Source organism: Chenopodium quinoa, unplaced genomic scaffold, assembly GCF_001683475.1.
Source record: "Chenopodium quinoa cultivar QQ74 unplaced genomic scaffold, ASM168347v1, whole genome shotgun sequence".
Taxonomy (NCBI): Eukaryota; Viridiplantae; Streptophyta; class Magnoliopsida; order Caryophyllales; family Amaranthaceae; genus Chenopodium; species Chenopodium quinoa.
The window spans coordinates 9959168-9980013 of NW_018745024.1; the positions used below are offsets into that span (position 1 = coordinate 9959168).

General features: G+C 41.4%; 1 protein-coding gene across 1 annotated transcript; it reads left to right on the forward strand.

The window, feature by feature from the left end:
- Positions 1–14986: 14986 nt before the first annotated feature.
- On the forward strand, positions 14987–20844 carry LOC110708584 (kinesin-like protein KIN-1). The gene is made up of 15 exons (XM_021886757.1): positions 14987–15106; positions 15199–15301; positions 15808–15851; positions 16459–16488; positions 16571–16693; positions 16791–16816; positions 16956–17037; positions 17471–17512; positions 17591–17624; positions 17728–17803; positions 17873–18092; positions 18168–18259; positions 18833–18947; positions 19064–19240; positions 20714–20844. Exons 1-15 carry the CDS (start codon positions 14993–14995, stop codon positions 20816–20818), a joined length of 1383 nt encoding a protein of 460 aa, XP_021742449.1. The 5' UTR covers positions 14987–14992; the 3' UTR covers positions 20819–20844.
- Positions 20845–20846: the final 2 nt, after the last annotated feature.

Consider the following 20846-nt stretch of genomic DNA (forward strand, 5'->3'; position numbering starts at 1 on the left):
CTGTTCTGACAAGCCGACTGACCCGAACTCTAGGACTTCATCAACCGTCACCCGTTCAGGTAACTCAGTTCTCTTACTCTTAATTTTCTTTTTATTTTTTGAAATGGCACCATGGAAGCACACGACACGCCCTAAGTTAGTGATCAGCCGGTCACCGGGGACGGCTGAATCTAGGACTAGGAGTGCCGCCTGCCCTTTTCTGGACCCATCTTTGCCCTTTATACAAAGTCCGACTGAATCTGTGTCTATGCAGAACGTGATGGCCAGAACAAAAAAGACTGCTATGATATCAAACTCAGATGGCTCCTCCCAAAGGGTGCTCCTTAGCGAAACATCTGACCAGGCGCCAGATGTAGAACGAGGCGACTGTCAAGCTGACAGTTCTGAGAGAGGGACCAAGGTGTTCCCTTCTCATCTAACCGTGGACATGTCTAATTTTCCTTCTGCTCCTTCTAAGGGAGAGGAGGCGGGCCCCTCTAGGAGAGGGGAGGAGTCGTCCTCTTCGGACTCGTCAGGGGACGAGTCCGAATCCAGCTCTTCTGACAATAGTTCTTCAGGCTCAGAAGAAAAACATAGCCGCCTACAAGAGGCGAGAAGTTCTCATGCAGTGGAGAAGGGGGATAATTGGGCAGAGCCGTCCGCCTCTTACAGAGAGGAAAACGCCCCCTACTACTGCAGGGTACCCCGGGGCCGGATCGCAACAATGCGAGACAACGTGGCGAGCTTTATTGCTAACCACAAAATGGGCCCGGAGTATTTACTGTTTGTGCCGGATCCAGAAGATACTGTCGTCTGGCCGGCTGGTACCAGCTATGGTGACGGCTGTTTTGGCTGCTATGTGGCGGCCATCAAAGCTGGACTGCGCTTCCCATTACATCCGGCTGTTCAGCGGATTTTAGATGGGTATGATCTGGGGTTATGGCAGTTAGCCCCCAACTCTTGGGTAAACGTACTCGGCTATGTGGCCGGGTGCGAATTGAACGGGGTGGAGCCAAGTTTTGAGGCTTTCGCCCATATGAACTATCTCAGCCGGACCCCTAAGTCGGGAGGTACCGGCTGGTATCAACTAACAAGCCATAGGGGTTACCTCATGACGAGAGGTAAGGCAAACAAATGGAAGGATTGGCGGAACACCTTCCTTATTATCGAGAGTTCAGACACGGAGCTGAACAAACGTTTTAACAAGTGGAACAGGGATCCGCCTCTTCTCGCAGGCGGCCGCAGCATGCCGCCTGTTCCCCCAAAGGCTAAAAAAGAGATCCTAGACAAAGGACTCTTCAAAGTAGAGACTAGGGTGAACTCTACTTCAGGGGTACGAGAGCAAGTACCCCTAAATTGCGTCCCGAGCTTCAAGTGGCTCTATGACGAGTACTTCTTGGCCGCCTGTGGCCTCGGCAGTCGGTGCTCTAGAGGTAGCCGGCCTGACGAATACTCTGTTTTTTCACGCTTTGTTTACTTGGGATTTTTACTAACTTTGCTGTTTATTTCTTTCAGCCGACGCCATGAGTAAAATAACAGCATCTAAGACTGCGGCGGCCATGCTGCGGGTCTCACTAATGAAGCAGTCGTATGTCGACTCCCCCAGCAAGGAGGCACCCTTGGTAGGCTTTGAAAACTCTTCTCCTTTTAGTTGTATTATGCATATACTAACTCTTTTTGTTTTCAGTCTGGCACTCCAAGGGCTTCTTCCTCGCAACAGCCGGACCCCAAGGCCCGGAGGACGACTGTTGCCAGCTCTCCTGGGTCTTCCAGGAAAACAGTGGCGGCTGAGAAGCAGCCGGCCACTTCTTCAAAAACCCAGGCGGGGCCGCCTAGATGTATGGACCCTCACTTGTAAAAAACTCACCCTTGCTTCTTTCTTGATTAAGTCTAACTTGTTTTATCCTTTTACTTAATGCAGCCGGCCCCCAGGGACTTGACTTGGTTGAGGTAGCCAAGTCAATGGTTAAAGTAGTTCCTCCCTCTGACAGGGAGGCGGTCAAGGGTGCCGGCACCCTTGACCTCGATGGAATTTCAGGGATCCTAGCTGAGGTATACTTAGCACCTTTTTGAGCTTTTGAGTTCCAGGACGCCTGTTAACTCTTTTGATTGGAAACTGACGCCTGTTTTTCTTTGTACTTAGGCCCTGCTCCGAGTCAACATCCTTCGCAAGCCGATTGATCGGAAAAACAAAGAGGTAAAGGCCGCAAAGGCTATGGCCGCCTCCAGCTGTGATAAGGCAATGTTTCAAATTGCCCAAAATGAAGTACTGACCATTGATCTTCTTTATTATCAGGCGCAGGCGACCGCCGCTGTTCGGGCTCAGCTAGAGGCGGCCCAAAAGAAGGTTGACGAGCTGGAGGGGACCGTCACCAAACTTAAAGCCGAGCTGAAGCCCCTTCGCCAGAAAATGCACTCTTACGAAGCCATGGAGAAATCTTTGGCTAACGTAAAAGAACGCCTGGTGAACCAGGAGAAGAGTCTTACCCAAGAGCTCTCGGACAAGGCCGAGCAAGAGAAACAAGAGCTCGTCCGGGAGATGGTGGAAGACTCCGCCCAAATCCAACGCATGACCTGGGAACGACTGTTCCCCAGTGCCGACTTTGCCTCATGGGAAAGAACGTACCGCCAGTGTTCGGAAATATATAATCAACAGATCCTGGCGGCTGCTGAAGAAGAGGCGATGGACGTTGCGTTGGAGGAGGAAGAGCCGGTTGTGGCGCTTGTGCCACTTGGGGGTAAGGCATCAAAAGATGATGCAGCTAAGGCCGAGTCCAGCAAGAAGAGTGCTGACCAGGCGGCTGCTGCTGATACTGAATTGCCCCCTTCTTAAGCTTTAAGTATATTTTTTTTCTTTTCACGGCCTGCGTGCCGTTTGCTTTGTAATTACCCGGCCAGGGGGCCGGGGTTTTGAATATTCTGCTGGTCTTTTATGGCCGGCTCATTTTAATCAAAGTTTTTGTTTTTGTTCAAATTTGTCTAAGTATTTGAAATTTGCTCACTTGACCGACTGTTGTGTATGGCCGAACGTTAAGACAGGTACAAGTAGTAAGTATGCCGCCTATGCCCCTGGACGACTGGTTGTCTGTTTCCAGGATAGATGATCAGTCGGCCATTTAATCAATCGGTATTCGAACTCTTTATTCAATTTGACCAAGTAAATAGAATTACCTAGTAGCCAAGGAATTTAAGTAGGAAAACAAGCGGCGGGTACCGGTTGTTTCCCTTTATTGCCAATGTTGGCTTTTAACTCGTTATTTGTTAACCTAGCAAGAGTATTGGTTGAGAGCCTTTGTTTATTAAAAACAAGTGGACGACTCATACCTTTTAGGCTCCATACTAAGTTTGAGTGACTATTAAGTTAACATAGGAGTTACTTAGTCTTTGTCACAATCTTGATTGAGTAGTAGAGGTATTAGGCGGCGTAGGCCGGCTAGACCCCTTGATTCACCAATGTAAGCTATTAACTCAATAGGTTATCCAGTAGGAATAAGGGTTCGAGTGCCCTTGTTTGTTTAAAACAGGCGGACGACCCAAACTTTTTAGGTTCCATACCAAATTTGAAGGAGTGACTATGAGTTAACTTTGGAGTTACTCAGTCGCCGTCACTTTTGTTTGAGAAGTAGAGGTACCAGGCGGCGTAGGCCGGCTAGACCCCTTGATTCGCCAATGTTTGTTGGCTATTAACTCAATAGGTACCCCCTGCATTTATCCCAAGTAATACAGGCGGTTATCTGACTCAGATGTCAACTGCTACCATTGGTTTGGTTAGTGATAGAGTTATCTTTGTCTCAAAAACGGCTACGTGGTTGCCCTTGGGGACAGTCGTATAGGTGCCGTGTAATTAGTTTATAGAACAATGTTCCACCCAAAAGGGAGCTGCTCTCTGCGACGAATTTCATCCGGAGGGATGCCGTCGGACGCCTGCTATGATGTTGGGACAGGTCGAATTAGTTTTGTAGTTTTGATCAGGTGGCTTGGCGCCTGGTCTGATCATTCGGCCGGTGGCCTTGGTAAGTTCTTGGTGAACGTAGGTGCTAAGTAAAAGAAGGGTAGCCGCCTGTTAGGTACAGGATCGGCCAGGCCCTAATCTTTTTAGCTAAGTATTGTGAGTAAAATACTCGATGGAGAGTAGCCGACTGTAAAGGAACAGACGGCATGCCCCTCTAAAGATAGAGTGAAACTCAATGGAGAGTAGCCGACTGTAAAGGTACAGACGGCATGCCTCTCGTAATACAATATTGAATAGTAAGTGCAAACTTTATTAAGTAGCTCTTTACTTTACATCATTCAGAAGAAATATTTTTTAAGGTTATCTACATTCCAGGTTCGAGGCAACGGTTGTCCGTCTGGTGTTTCCAGACGGTAGGTACCGTCCCTGACTTCCGCATAGAGTCGGTAGGGTCCTTCCCAGTTGGGAGTTAGTTTTCCAGACTCATTGGCCCTACCAACTGCTTCCATTTTTCTAAGTACAAAGTCCACTACTTTGAGTGGACGCCTATGTACTTTCTTGTTGTATGATCTAGTCATTCTTAGGCGGTAGATCTCATGGCGCAAAACAGCATTGCCCCTTTTTTCAGGAAGTGAGTCTAATGCCAGGCGCATGGCTTCCCAGTTTGCCTCTTCGTCATATAGCATTACTCGAAGAGTCGGCTCGTAGTGTTCTATTGGAAGAACAGCTTCTGCACCATAAGTTAGGAGGAAGGGAGTTTCTCCAGTCGCCCCTTTTTCAGTCGTCCTAATGGCCCAAAGAACATGTGGTAGTTCATCTGCCCATAGGCCGCCTGCTCGTTCAATCTTTTTCTTGAGACCGTCTGAGATGATTTTATTAAAGGCTTCTACCTGGCCGTTTGCTTGTGGACGGCCGACAGATGCAAAGTAATGTGCAATTCCTTGGTCTCCCAACCAGCTTTTGAGAACAGGCGTCTCAAATTGGGGACCATTATCAAAAACCATAGACATGGGAACCCCGAACCGAGTGATGACGTTTTTCCAAATGAATGAAATTACATCTTTCGTCTTGATTCCCTTTACAGCCTCCGCCTCTACCCATTTAGTGAAGTAGTCAACGGCAACAAGTATATACCTTCTGCCGCCTGTAGCAGGCGTATATGGACCCAGAATGTCCATGCCCCACTTTGCAAACGGTAGTGGGCTGTGAATGGTAGTGAGGTCAGTAGCCGGACGGTGAATTAATTTGCCAAACCTTTGGCACTTGTCACATTTTTTCACCATCTCCATTGCATCTGCTTCCAAAGTAGGCCAAAAGTAGCCCTGCCGTCTTGCCCTTTGAGCAAGCATCCTACCACCTATATGGGAAGCACAGAAACCAGAGTGAAGATCATCTAGTATCTCTCGTCCCTTTTCAGGAGTAACACACTTTAAGAAGGGTTGAAGGTGCCCCCTCTTGTGAAGTTCTCCCTGTATCATTTCAAAACAGGAGGCTCGTTTTTTCAGTGCTGCCGCCTGCTGAGGATCATCCGGTAGTGTACCGTTTGTCAGATATGCCCTGATTGAATCCATCCAGGTTGAGGTTCTGTCTAGAATTCCAATAGGGTTTTCCTCGATGCTTCTCTTCTCCATTACTTCCCAAAACACAGTTCGAGGAGTATCGGAGGAGGCGGATGATGCTAATTTCGAAAGTGCATCTGCCTGGTTGTTTTCTGATCTCGGCACTTGGATCAGATGGAAATCCTCAAGGGAGCCGACTGCTTGTCGGACCGCCTGTAAATACTTGATCATGGCCGGATGTGTTGCTTCGTATTCGCCATTGTACTGACTCACTATCAGTTGTGAATCAGAACAGGCGTCTATTTTCATTGCCCCTGCCGCCTTACACATGCGGATCCCGGCTAGTAAAGCTTCATATTCTGCCTCATTGTTTGAAGCCTGGAAACTGAAGCGTAGAGCATACTCGAACCTGTCGCCCTCTGGAGATTGACATACGACGCCTGCTCCACAACCGTTTGAAGTAGAGCTTCCGTCCACATATACCTTCCAGACTTGGTCTGGAACTTGAGAGTCAGGAGGACGGGTCATCTCTACAATAAAGTCAGCAAAGGCTTGCCCCTTCACTGCTTTTCTAGGCTCGAAAGTAACTTCGAGACTCTGCATTTCTATGGCCCATTTGATCATTCGTCCGGAGGACTCCATGGTGGTAAGGGGCCGCTTGATTGGTTGGTCGGTATACACGACGACTGCATGTGCCAGAAAGTAGGGCTTCAATTTTTTAACAGCCATGAAGAGTGCAAGACCAAATTTCTCCACTAGGGGATACCTCAACTCGGCATTTTTCAGTACGTGACTGACAAAGTAGACCGGAAGTTGACAGCCGTCCCTTTCAGCAAGGAGCACAGCGCTTAACGCATGATCAGAGACGGCCAGGTACATGTAGAGATTTTCTTTGGGCAAAGGGCTGACCAGCCTCGGCAAGGAATGCAAGTGAACCTTTAATTTCTGGAAGGCGGCCTCGGCATCCGGCCCCCATTCAAACCTTGCCTTTTTCTTAATTGCCTGGAAAAAGTATAGGCATTTGTCGCCTGATCGACTTAGGAATCTTCCCAAGGCCGCCAAACAACCTGTTAACTTCTGAACCTCTCGGACGGTACGAGGCGACTGCATGTCAATGACCGCCTGTACCTTCTCAGGGTTCGCCTCTATTCCTCTCTGGTTGATAAGGAATCCGAGAAATTTCCCAGACTCAACTCCAAATACACATTTCTTGGGATTGAGCATGACATGGTGCCGCCTGAGTGTGGCGAAAGTTTCTCGGAGGTCCGTCAGATGATCTTTCTGAAGTTTAGTCTTGACAATCATATCATCAATGTATGCCTCGACGTTTCTCCCAATCTGATCAAAGAACACTGTGTTTATCATTCGTTGGAAGGTTGCCGGGGCATTCTTAAGACCAAACGGCATGACCGTGTAACAGTATAATCCCTGATCAGTGACGAAGGCCGTCTTCTCCTGATCTTTCTTCCATAAAGGAATTTGATGAAAACCAGAATAGGCGTCCATAAAACTCATCAGGGCATGGCCGGCTGTTGAGTCGACCAGGTTATCAATTTTAGGCAGAGGGTAACTGTCTTTGGGGCACGCCTTGTTCAAGTCTGTGTAGTCTACACACATTCGCCAGGTGCCATTCGGCTTTTTAACAAGTACCACATTTGCAACCCAATCTGGGAAGTAACATTGCCGAATGAACCCTGCATCAAGTAATTTTTTGACTTCGGCGGCTGCCGCCTGACCCCTTTCTTCACCATGGTTCCGTTTCTTTTGTCGTACCGGCTTCTTTTTCGGATCCACAGCGAGTTTGTGTACTGCCAGATCAGGACTAATGCCTGGCATTTCATGGACTTCAAATGCAAAGATGTCCTTGTATTCTTTCAAAAGGTTGTGAAAGTCGTCACCAAGGTTTCTCAGAGCAGTCGTCCCTACCTTGACTGTTCGGTCAGGATGGGAGTCGTCTAATATCAGGTCCGCATGCTCACCAGCCGGCTGAGGGCGGAACTCATCCGGCCGGTCCTCTGCCAATGATTGCTATTTTCTTGCTTTTCTTGCGGACTCAGTCTGGGGTGCCTTTCTTTTTTTGTCGCCTGTTTCTTGAACAGGCGCACTTTCCTTGACATTGTCTAGGTCCGTTTTTTCTCCACTTGACCCAGTGGCCATAACAGTGGGCTTGACATCCGAGAGATAGCACTCTCGGGCCATCCTCTGATCTCCCCTTAGGGAGCCGACTGTTCCATTGTCCCTTTCAAACTTAAGCAGCATAAGTGACGGGATTATAACAACCTTGGAATTATTCAGGGTTGGTCGACCCAGAATCATGTTGTAGGCCGAGAGTTCCTCTACCACTAGGAACCGGACTACCATGTGTCGTCCTTCCCCTTTTTCGCCCAGGCGGATGGGTAGATCTACTCGTCCCAGTGGGTGGACGACTCCTCCTCCAAAACCTATTAAAGGATGGGAGGCCGGATGTATGCAGTCCGTCTGATATTTCAGTTTTGACAGACATTTGCTGCTGATGAGATCTGAAGAGCTCCCAGTATCTATGAGGATTCGACCAACTCTCTGGTTGGCCACTTTACATTCAATAACGAGAGGGTCGTCATGCGGCCCCTTTATTCCTCCTAGATCCTCTTCAGTGATGACAATCTCAGGAAATGTATATTTAGACGGCCGTTCTTGGTGAACGGAATTTACATCTAACCGCCTTATATTATCTTTGTTGCCCCTAATAGTGGGGCCGCCTCCTGAGAAGCCGCCTGCAATGGTGTAGACGACTGCTTCATCTGTATCGGGACTGTCGGCCTGTTGATTCTTTTTGGCCGACTGCTTTTTTGAGGAAGTATTCCCCGTAGATTTCTTGACATAAGTGTCAAGATCACCTTGATCAGCCAAGCGGTCTAGGTACCGCATGAGACTGATGCAGTCATTGGTGTGATGACCAATGTCATCATGATAAGCACAGATTTTGTCTTGGTTCCGGTTGCTCGCAGAACCCTTCATGGGGAGCGGCTTCTCAATTGAGAGCCGTCCCTTTATTTCTTTTAGGATAAACTGGTTATCCTTGTTAAACACATACTTTGGGGAGTATGGTTTGAATTCTTTTTTCTTTTTCTGGGCCGGCTGTTTAGAGGAATCAGCCGCCCAGACCTCTTTTCTTTTTTCATCTTTGTTGGACGACTGTTTCTGTCGTCCCTCTCTGTTGTCGAACCTCTTTCCGTCCGACTGTTTTATCGTACACAGATCAGTCGCCTGTATATAGGCTTCTGCTTCAATCAAGGCCTCTTGAAGAGTCGCCACCCTTTTTCGAACTAAATCAAATTTGAAGGTAGACCCATCTTTGAGACCTCTAAAAAAGTCAGTATAAGCTACCTCATCCGGTAACCCTTGAATCTGTATTCTCATCAGGTTGAACCGCCTGATGTAGGAACGAAGCCCCTCCTTTTCACCCTGCTGAATTGTTCCCAAATCAAGGGTCGTTTTCTTCGCAGGGATGTTCATTGCGAAGTTGGAGGCAAATAAGTAAGCAAGCGTCCTGAAGCTGTTTACACAACCAGTCGGCAGGTTGCCGAACCATTGCTGTGCAATTCCCTTGAGAGTCGCTGGGAAACACTTGCACCAAGTGGGATCATCCAACCCTTGAAGGTACATCAGGTTGGTGAATGCCATCAGATGGTCTTCCGGGTTAGTAGTGCCATCATAGGCGCCTACTAAAACATTTTTTACTTTGGCCGGCTGAGCGGCTTCAGTAATTTCCTTGGAGAAAGCCGACGGCTGTTCACCAAGTCTAAGTAGCCGTAGCTGCCAGTCCATAGGTTGGACGTTTTTTGCTGCAGGTCCACCAAATGGAGGTGGCTGCATAAAATATTGTTGTTGCGGCACAAATGGCAAGTTTGGTACCGCCTGTGCACTATGAAAGCCGGACTGACGGGAGGTGCCGCCTGACTGACTCTCATGGTACGACTGAGTTGGCCTCATAGAGGCATTTCGCAAACTGTCCTGAAAATTTGAAGTAGAAGCCGACTCTGATAATCGGTCACTCTTCTTCTGCTCTAGCAGGTGTCGAGCATCTGTGAACGTTTGCTTTGACCCGTCCGCCTGAATATGACGAACCGGTTTCCTATTTCCCGTAGGATAACGAAGTTTTGTGAAATCAAGAGCAGACGGCTCCCGCTTCTTAGATTTAGGATGGGGAGTCGCCTCTCGCCCTTGAACTGGCTTCCTCTTCAGTGAAGTGGAAGGTTTTTTGGCCGACTGCTCTTTGACTGAAGCAGGCGGTTTTTTGTTGATCAACTCTTGGATCTCTCCCTTGAAGCCCCTCATGAAGGTCATGAGTTCGTTCCTTGTGATGGGAGCAGACCCATCAGTCGGCTGTTGCCGAGCAAGCGATGCGCCTGCTGGCTCGCTTCCTGTTTGAAGATACTCCCGTTCCCTTATTTCAGTATGACGGGTACGGCGGGCCCTTAGGGTCCCGTCTGGAGCTGTATGAGTTTCAACTTCAAATTCACTTTCGGTATCATGGTCCGACTGAACTTGAGGGTCGTCTAGGGGACGCCTCTCTTCTGGAATCGGTACAGACTTGGATGCCATCTCTGAAGTACTCTCCCCACAGACGGCGCCAAATGTTTCGGGGTTTTCTGATGTCCTGCGGGAGAGTTACAATTCCGAGACTGGAACCGGACGCCTGTACCTGCAAAATAACGAAGACTCCTGAGAGCTCCGCCTCCAACGGTCAAGTTAGTACCTGATTAAGGAGTAATCAATACAGAAATTAAAGTAATGAGATCTCTCTAGGTGAGAGTGCTTAGTGTTGGTAATCTGCGTCGTTAGCGAGATTAGCCGGTTGTTAATAAGTCTGTTCTTCTCTGCTTGATCTCTTAATTATTCGGTTGTTGATTAATGAGGATTAATCGAGTATTTATAGCCTTGGGAAGCGTGCAACTCTCTAGGTTTAAGGTAAACCTAGGGCTGACCGGGCCTCTAGACTGAATTGGGCCTTGATGGCCGGTTGTCCCATTTGGCATGGGTGGACACGTGGCGTGTCTTAAGTGGTCCGTGGAGGACGTATCTGTGACTGACACGTGGCAAGCTCCTGTTGGCCTTCGTGAAGGACACGTGGCGGAACCTGGTTGGTCCACTTGTCAGACGGTGATTGGTGGATAAAAATCCCCTAATCAATATTCACTTGTTTTTCAGTTATAGATGCCAATGAGACCCGCATCGTCTCGGTGGGACGGAAATGGGTTCCGATTTGGCAAGTTGTGAGCCAGAGATGGGGATAAAAATCATACTCGTCATGATTGATGGGGAGAGGATGGACTTTAGGTTGTACATGTCTACGACCCCACCCCGCCCCACATCATACATGTCCCACTTCGTACCACCGCATACCTACATCCATATGTACGAAGTATATCCCCATCCCTACCTTGTAAAAAATTTGGGTTAACTCTTATTAATACTAAGGGGGCGTTTGGTTCGCAGAGTGGTATAGGTTGGGTTTGAGGTATAAGTTTAAAATTCATTTTTTTAACAACCAAACATATGGTATGAGTTTTAGTCATTCTAAACCCATACCTCTTACCTTTATTCCGCGAACCAAACTCCCCCTAATAGTGCTTGGACGATTCACAATTATACTCTCTAAAATATTTATTTACTTATTTGTCCTTATTAATGTTAATTGTCTATTTTTTAAAACTCTTGAAAATAGTGTGCTTACATATATATCCCTAAAAATATTTGTTTATATAATTTTCCTCATTAATCTTATTAACAACTAAAGTTATGACATAAGGCTAAAAAGTTCCTGAACATGACTATAGGGTGTGTGCATCACATGCGTTAGCCACCCTATTACAACAAATATATATATATATATATATTTTTAGGAAAATTTGTCAGGAAAAACCTTTTACAGTGACCTTTTTGTCAGAAAAAACCTTTTAAAATTTTTTTGGCCAAAAAAAACCTTTTTTAAAAAAAAATTTGTTCAAGAAAGCCAAAACCCACTTTCCGACGTTGACTCACAATTCTCCGGCGTTGACCACATGTTTTATAACATGTGCCATGCACATGACCCTTATTTTCCTAATTACACCCCGCTTTGCCTAATTTAACACCCTTTTCCCTTCAATTAAACACTCTCTCTCCTACTCTCTCTCTCTCTCTCTCTCTCTCTCTCCTACTCTTTGTATTCTATTTCATCTCCTTCTTTCCTCTGTGTTTTCAAATTCTAACGCCATTGTTGGAGTGCAGCAAAATCGAAGCAGTAGAAGACTTTGTCACTAATTTTCGACAACTAGTAAGTGATTAATTTGTGTAACTCTGACTTTTTCGATTCTTGATTGAGAATTAGGGTTTTTTTTCCCCTTTTTAAATTTTCTCAATTATGCAGCGACTATGGGTCGAGGAGGTGTTACGAGGTGTGGTTGTGGTTTTCCTGTTGCGAAGAGGACTTCATGAACCCATGATAATCCTGGGTTAATGGCCTCGATGTATTCACAGAGAGTAGGAGAGAGAGAGAGAGAGAGTAGGAGAAAGAGAGAGAGAGAGTAGGAGAGAGAGTGTTTAATTGGAGGGAAAAGGGTGTTAAATTAGGCAAAGTGGGGTGTAATTAGGAAAATAGGGGTCATGTGCATGGTACATGTTGTAAAACACGTGGTCAACGCCGGAGAATGGTGAGTCAACGTCGGAAAGTGGGTTTTGGCTTTCTTGAACAAAATTTTTTTAAAAAGGTTTTCTTTGGCCAAAAAAATTTTAAAAGGTTTTTTCTGACAAAAAAAGTCACTTTAAAAGGTTTTTCCTGACAAATTTTCCATAATTTTATAATATTTAATAAAAAAAAATTAAGTAAATAATAATATAGTTAAAGTATAATACTTTGTAATAAAAATGAATAGTTTTAACAATGTTTTTTTTAATCATAATCAATATTATGTAGTATAATTATACTTAGGAGGCGAAGATTAGGCGGGGGTGGATATCCAAGTGGGCGGTGGGCACAAGGGTGGTTTTAGAAGTGTACCCGTCAAGACGGGAATGGGGATCGGATGAATTTTGGACCAACCACGGGAATAGGGGGGATGAGGATGAGACGGTTAGGCAGGGATGAGGAAGGGAAAGCCAACATATGTCCTTCTTCACCCCATTGACATCCCTACGTTTTGGTCAATTTAGGGTTTGTTTAGTTCACCTTATTTTTGGTGGTCTGATCTTATCTGATTGTCTATTTTGACAAAACTTTAATTTTATGTGTACGACAATCTACAAAGAAAAATACATCTAGTGGGGCTCTTGTTATATTCTTAATAATATGTACTTTTATTAATATATGAGTAGTTTTCATAATTTTTTTCATTACGACATTGAAGATATATTCATATATAGCGATAAAAAGCCGCACATAAAACGACGATATGATCTGAACTTATTTTTTCTGATCTAACCTGATCTGAACTTCATTTTTCTGAGCTGACATATCTGAATTTATTTTTTACAATATAAATAAAAATAAGTCAAACTAAACAGGCCTAAAACCCCTTTGGAGATGAGTTTGTGATAAGCCATCCAGGTGTACATAAAATTTCACATAATTTGTTGTATTTTACAAGGTGCACTATTTAATTTGTGTAATTTTAGTTCTATATTTTTAAAAGACTTTGGACAATTCTACATTTAACTTTTTTTTTTTTTTGAATAACTATTGATGGAAGTAAAGTTTGAGAAACAACTCAAAACCCTTAAATTAAAGGGTATGCAATCTTTTAACCACGTTGTTTGTCTAAGGGCCTGTTTACATTTACTTAATTTCAGTTTAGTTTAGTTTAGTTCAGTTCAGTTCAGCTCCAATTAGTTCAGTTCAGTCCAGTTCAGCTCATAATTTCTCTTTCTCATAAAATATTCAGTTCCGCTCAATTCAGTTCAGTTCAATTCAGCTCCAATCAGTTCAGTTCAGCTCAATTCAGTAAATGTGAACATGCCCTAACTAAAACAAATGAAAAAAAAAGTAATAAAAACCATAGACACTACATCCATTACATATTTTGAAACATAGGGGAGTAGAAGAGCAATTTATGAAAAGAAAGCCTTGAATGACTCTTCTTTTTCCAATAAGTAAAATTGCATAGATTTGATATAAGATTTGAGTGATGATCCATGAAGTTTGATGACAACTAATTATTCGTCATCTCAACTAATTGATTGTTGGTATAGACTGTATAATGGTGATTGGGGCTGCATTCAATAGGCAGTGACGGATCCAGAAAAAAATATTTAATGGGGTCAAAATACATTTGATAAATTGTAATGAGGTCATTTGATAAAAATCCATAAGCAATTTTTATACTACATTTATGAGTAGGAAAAAAAAAATCATGTTCAAATAGAAGTTGAATACACGGTCGTCCATATCCGTCATTGTCAATAAAGAGGACCGCGTATTCAATTTCTCACAGTAACAATTGAGGGGAGATTAAAATCTAATCACTCGAAATTGAATCCTAATCCGGATTAGTCAGAAGATAAGGCCCTGTTATTTTGAGCTTCTAGGCAGAGCAGAGCAGAGCAAATTTCAGCAGAGTAGAGCTGAGTCGAACAGATTTCATTATTATTATTATTATTATTATTATTATTATTATTATTACTAATGTCAATATTATTATTATTATTACTACTATTATTATTATTAAATAATAATAATTATTATTATTATTATTAAATATTAATTATTATTATTACTATTATTACTACTACTACTAATATTATTGCATTATTATTATAATCATTAAATTTTTAAAGTTAAATATTAATTATAAATAATAATAATTATTAAATATTATTTAATTATAATTATTATTTTATTAAATGTCAATAATTAATTATTGTTATTATTAATTATTATTATTATTAAATATTAATTATTTATTATTATTAAATATTAATTATTTATTATTATTCTTATTAAATATTAATTATTATTATTAAATATTAAATATTAATTATTTATTATTATTATTGAATATTAGTTATTATTATAATAATTCAATATTAAGTTTTAATTTTAAATAGAGCGGAGCAGGGGAGAGAGCAGATTTCAGCAAAGCAAAGCAGCTCTAAAAACGGGGCCTAAATCAAGTGGGAACAAAAAAAACCGCCGTCTCAAATCTCCCGCCAACGCTACAAAATCTTTCAATCTCCTCTCCTTCAACATTTTCAGTTCAAAATTATCTCCCTTATTCCAGTATACTCTCCTCTCTGGCTCTCTGTTCTCTCCCTATCTTTCAAGTCTCAATCAAAACCTTCAGAAATTGTGCAAGTTTATCTTCCAGTATAATTCTACTCAGTGTAATTTTTTCTTATTTTACTTAATTTTCCGTTTTATCGTTTGATTAATTCGTAGTTTACACTAGAAAAAATCGACGATCGTTAAAATTCAGGCTGAATTGCTATTCTTCGATTTTAGGTTTGAACTTCATCTTCAATTTTTGGTTCTTAGGTCTAATTGAAGATGTCGAAGGTCATAGTTTGCGCTCGATTCAGGCCTTTGAGTTCTGGCGAGATCAGAGATCACGGCAATGGCGTTAGTATTCATCGTATTGATGATGAATCCTTCAATTTCAAGGTAATTTTCTCATACATTTCAGAAAATTTCAATAATCTTCGATTATTTTGATTTTTTGCCCATTTATGAATGTATTTTACTATAAATTGAAGGATGAGAAAGACGGAGATTTAAAATTCGGTTTCGACAAAGTGTTCTATGAAGATTCTGCTCAAGCTAGTGTTTATGAAGTTTTAGCTATGCCGATTGTTCAAGGTGATCAATATTTTGAATTATTTGAAGTAAAAATGATAATTAGGTTTGATTTTGTTATTTAATTACTGCCTAGTGTTAGAGATTTGCTCCTTGATCGATAATTAGAAACCGGAAAATGAGCAAACAATTTTTGGTTTTGGAGAAAGATAGTGTTGAAATATGTTTCATTATTTGAAACTAGGTTGATTTACTGAAATTTTGACTTATTCTAATACTGTGATTGAATTTTCGCTGTAAAAAATTGTTGGTGAAGTTTTTTCTTAGCCTTAAATTCTCTAGTGTAATTAGTCCTCAATAGTTCTTCGAATAGAGGCGAAATAAAAATAATGGAATTTACAGTAGCTGCTGATTTTTACTGATTGCTGTTCTGATTTGGAAATTGGAGATTGTATTTCTTTTGTTTCCTTTATTGCTTGAGTGCAGAAAAAACAAAGAAAAAAAAATGTAAAAAAACTATGTGCTAATCGGTTCAAATGTTGCTTTTTAATGTTATGAAAACATCACAGATACTGTTAATGGACTTAACGGTACCATCCTCTCTTATGGCCAGGTAACTTTCGTTTGCTTGGCTTGCGTTCTGCTTTTGCTACTTATCTCCCATTGCTACACCTTTCTGAACAATATTGGAATGTGGTTGACAAATTTTTACAAATAACTAGCATTTTTTTTTCCTGGTGAATTTGTGTTTATATCTGCTGTATTTGGATTACTAGGAATAATTGTTACAAACGAAAGAACTCTGGTGTGATTATCTGAAATACTTCTCTATAATCACATTTTTGTCAAGGTAGTTTAGCTATGCTTGCCACTTTAGATCTTATGCCACAGTACTTTCAACCGTTGGAGATGCTCTAATAGCTTTGATAATGGAGGCAGATTGTGTCCTAAAGACTGAAATACTTGACTAGGGTAATGCACATGCTATTATTATTTTTGATAAGATTTTTGAAATTCTCTTTTATATAAACTCTAAAGCAATCCTAAATTCCTAATAACGCTTTTGACTTAAAAATTGTTATTTAACCAACATGAAGAACTAGAGGTTAGATGCAAGAGCAATATTAGTTTTAATACTTCTAAGAATCTTCTTCATGTAGGCTTATCATTGATTTTTGAGTTCTAACCAACTTGAACTACTTTTGCTTATGTGGTCACAGACTGGAGCTGGCAAGACGTATAGCATGGAGGTGAAAAGATTTTTCTTTTCAAAGTGGTACTAGTTCATGGTTATTAAATAGTCAAATGCTTACCAAAGAATTGTCATGCCAGGGACCTGGAATCATCAAGTGTGATGCTGAAAGGAAAGGTCTGATCCCAAGAGTTATAGAAGGACTCTTTGAGATGATCCATTCTTCACAAGGAGCAACTGCACATTCAGTTAAATTGTCAATGGTAACAAGTTTGTTCCTGTAGTTGTGTTTCATCTGATTATGCCCTCCCCACTCCCACACTCTTCTTATGGGGCTTACGCATTCTCAAACTGCTGCAGGTTGAGATTTACATGGAAAAAGTGAGGTTGGTATCAATAGACAGTCAGATTCTGTAATGAAGTAAAAACGGTTACATTTCTAGTGGAAGAGCCTGATTATTATGCTTTACTTTTTCTGACCTTTAACCAAGATATATGATCAATAGGCGTGATCCTTCTTTACAGGGACCTGTTTGATTTGTCAAAGGATAACATACAAATTAAGGAGAGCAAATCTCAAGGAATTCTTCTGTCTGGAGCCACAGAGGTGAGTTTACTTTTTACTTATCCTTGACTTTACCCTGTGATTCCTGCCAAAAGTACTAACAAGAACTTTATCAACTGGAAATATTGGCTTGTTTCGTTGTTTTGGAGTCATTTGCCAGTTATGTGAAGTTCAACTTACGAATATGAAGTGACTGCAATAGTTTATAAAACCATTATACTTGTGAAATGTTAAGTATCATCCTATATTCCTATGGGCTGGAAGATACTGACGATACTATAACATGTGCCATATATGTTAAGGTCATCTTTGCCAATCATTTTAAGTGCTAACATATGTTGCTGGTATCATTAAAAGTGCACTGCCCAGTGAAAATTGTGCTCAACTTGGTATGCATAATTATGGGTTTTCTCTCCTGCTTATTGGTCATTTATGGCATGCTCACATCAGTCTACAATGACTTCAACATTTTCAGATTCCTGTGCTGGAAGCTTCTGAAGCAATGCAAATTCTATCTGTAAGTCGAGAATGGCTACAGATATTTCTAAGTTCTATTCACGCTTTAGCTTCTGACAGCAGGTTCTTAAAAATGCAGAATGGAATTATGAATAGAGCAGTTGGGGAGACCCGTGAGCATCTTTTCTCCGTGACTTATCAAATCTTTGATACCCTATATATCAGTTTATACAAAGATAGAAATCTTGATGCTTTTGTACTCAATCTTGGTATCAGAGATGAATGTTGCTAGTAGCAGAAGTCATTGTGTCTATATTTTCACAGTTCAGCAAGAGATTTCTGCTGATAAGAGGTATTTTCTTATTCCTATTGTCTATCTTAGATTTTTTTTATAAATTGTTAATCTGAAAGTTTTTTACAGGACTAAAACGGGGAAACTTATTCTCGTGGACTTGGCTGGCTCTGAAAAAGTGGGAAAAACTGGAGCAGAAGGTAGACTTCTGGAAGAGGCAAAGACAATTAACAAGTCCCTTTCTGCCCTTGGAAATGTTGTAAATGCCTTAACATGTAGCCCACTGAGCAAGTTAACCCACATTCCTTATCGTGATTCTAAGCTTACTCGAATACTACAAGATGCACTGGTTAGTTTTTTTTTTTCTTCTGTCCTTGTGCTGGATTTGTGAAATTTTCTGTTTCTTCTAAATCTCATATTGCAGGGTGGCAGTTGCCGAATGGCTTTGCTGTGCTGTTGTTCTCCAAGTCTTTCAAATGCATCGGAGACTCTGTCCACCCTTCGTTTTGGTGCAAGGTTGCCTAATCTCAACTCAGAAAAATGCAGCTTATTATGCATGTGTGTGTGGGAAGAGGTGGGGTGGGGTAAGGGGCTGTATATCTCAAGTCTGTCTAACTAAGAGATATATTTTTTTACTAACAAAGGATTAAACTGATAAAGTCTAAATAAATGATGAGATTTCTCTTAAATTTAAAGTACATCAAATCTTAAATACTGTATTATGCTTGAAAGCTTTGTTTGTGCTAATGATGCGGTGATGCCCTATGAAAATGAAGAGTGAGACCCTTTCTTGGGGATGAATTAAATTTATTAAGGTAATTGGCATGAAAAATCATTGGTCATATTTTATCTTCTCCTGTTCCCGGGGTCAATTTTAGTTGTCCTTCTCTCAATCAGTTATAGTTGTTCTCTCTTCACTTTCTTGGATGTTTGTACAGAAGGTCAGAATTGAATCAACGTTCACCTTCAATACTTAAAAATCTGAAGTGTGCATTCTCTTTGAAGTGCTGAATTTGCTCATGTAGAGTTAAACTTTTTGTAATAAATCTACTGAAGATTGGTTATTTTGTTGTCCTTTTAATGGCTCAGGGCTCAACATATAAAAGCGGCACCTTGTGTTATCCCATGCGAAGATAAACTTAGCAAGACACAAGAATATACTGTTCTAAACAAAGATGTGGCATGCGAGAGAATTTTGGATAAGGTATGCTTACTCAAGTGTTTATTTAATTTGTTTGTATATGCTCAACTGCTTTGCTCTACCCTCCGGGGGTAAAAAAATCATGTCTGCTTAGGAGTATGTGTTTCTCTCTGTAATAGCTGAAAGACAGAATGGGCACTGAGGAATTGGAGATGCTAAGAGAGCTGCTAATCTTAGAGGGAATTATGTACCACCCGAGTTCAATGGAAGACTTGATATTGGAATGTGAAACTGTCGAGTCAACTCTCATGTCATCCTTGGGGATAACAGTAGAGCTTGTTTCCACAGTGGAGGAGGTACAAACAATCTTATGTCTCTATTAGTTAAATATAAAGTTGTGCAATCTCTTTGCTTTTTCTATTTTATTTTTTCCTGTAATGATTAGAGGGTTAACTGCATTACATGGACTACTTGCTTAGTGCTTACGCTTAGAATCCATTAAGTATGCTGAACTAGACTGCAAGTAGAAGAAAAAGATGTAGCAGAAGTGCATCTCCATACTCTCTAAAGAGTCCAATCTGTGTACATTCTTACCATAACCTTGACATTATTTCTCTCCAAGTTCCCCTTCAGGCACTTTGCTTACAATATCCCTCTTCAGATTTTAGACACGGTTGCAAATTGCATTTTTTGACTTAGATTTTGAATTCTTCTACTTTGCATGGGTTTAGAGGGTAGACCCTTCCCGAAGAGCAATTTTCACTCAATCAAACAAGATTAGCTCTATTCTTGGAGCAGTTGGAAGCATTTTTCAACTTTATATGCTCTCCATACTAAGGCCATGTTTGGTAAATGGCTTTTTGGTGGCTTTTTGGTTAGCTTTTGGCTTTTGGCTTTTTTATGAGGTCAAACAGCCAAAAAATGTGTTTGGTAATTGGCTTTTTAGCCAATGAAAAAGCTGGCTTTTAAGCCAAAATGAAAAAGCTGCTTTGAGTAGCTTTTTTGTTGGCTTTTGGCTTGTTGACCCACAAATTATCTAATAAACAGCCAACTACCAACAATTAATTTACCAAACACTTTTATAAACAGCCAGCCTTAACAGCCAATTTCAAAAGTCATTATAAACAGCCAAACATACCATCTGGTCAAACAAGCCAAGTGAACCAGCCAACAACCACTTGCCAAACAAGGCCTAAATGATAAGGTGAAAGTAAATCTTGTTGCTGCAATGATGCAATCTTCTACCCTCTTTGAAAAGCCCTTAGGCACTCCCTCTATAGTAGTCATCATAGAATGGAGATTTGAAACATTCTGATAGACAAAATATGGCAGGGGACCTGAACTTTGGAAGTATGGTCACAACAAATGCCCAGTCTAATGAATGATACTATGCTAGGCGTTCTTGCTATCAAATATCATTATCGAGGGTGACCCATTTTTTCTTTCTAAGAAACCAAAATTATAGCCATCCAAGCCTGGTGACTTAAATGTGAGGTAAAATAAGAAGAGTTGATATCATTATTCTAAGAAACAGGAGAAAGCACACTTAAGTAGTATCATTCTTGAGAAAGGTAGTTGAAATCCTTAGGAGTTAAGATGACATTCATGGCACTGAACACTGCAGATGCACACGTACTGCGTGCTTCTTAGCTGCCTTTTTTTTTTTAGCTAGCTCTCATAAGCAACTAAAAAAAATGATAAAAAAGAGAAACTAGCTCTATTAAGCTATATTTTTCCATCTTATCAACATTAAGCTATTCAATTTCTGAAATATAGTATAAAAGGTAGTTGTGTTTTGTGTGTCCTTTGACGAGCAATGTGCTTAGCAGCTACTGAAGCAGAACAAAATTCTGAAGGACAAGTTAGCAGCTGCAGAAAATAGAAGCTTTTTGGATAGACTATCATATGCCCTCGGCTTCTGCACTCTTTGGTGATATGCCCATATTTTGTCACTTAGACAGG

Excerpts from the sequence above, each read along its gene's own strand:
- LOC110708584 (XM_021886757.1), top strand. The coding sequence starts at position 14,993 with ATGTCGAAGGTCATAGTTTGCGCTCGATTCAGGCCTTTGAGTTCTGGC. Across the intron at positions 17,038-17,470 it reads TTCTGTCTGGAGCCACAGAG|ATTCCTGTGCTGGAAGCTTC; the intron begins GTGAGTTTACTT and ends CAACATTTTCAG. Across the intron at positions 17,804-17,872 it reads GAGATTTCTGCTGATAAGAG|GACTAAAACGGGGAAACTTA; the intron begins GTATTTTCTTAT and ends AGTTTTTTACAG.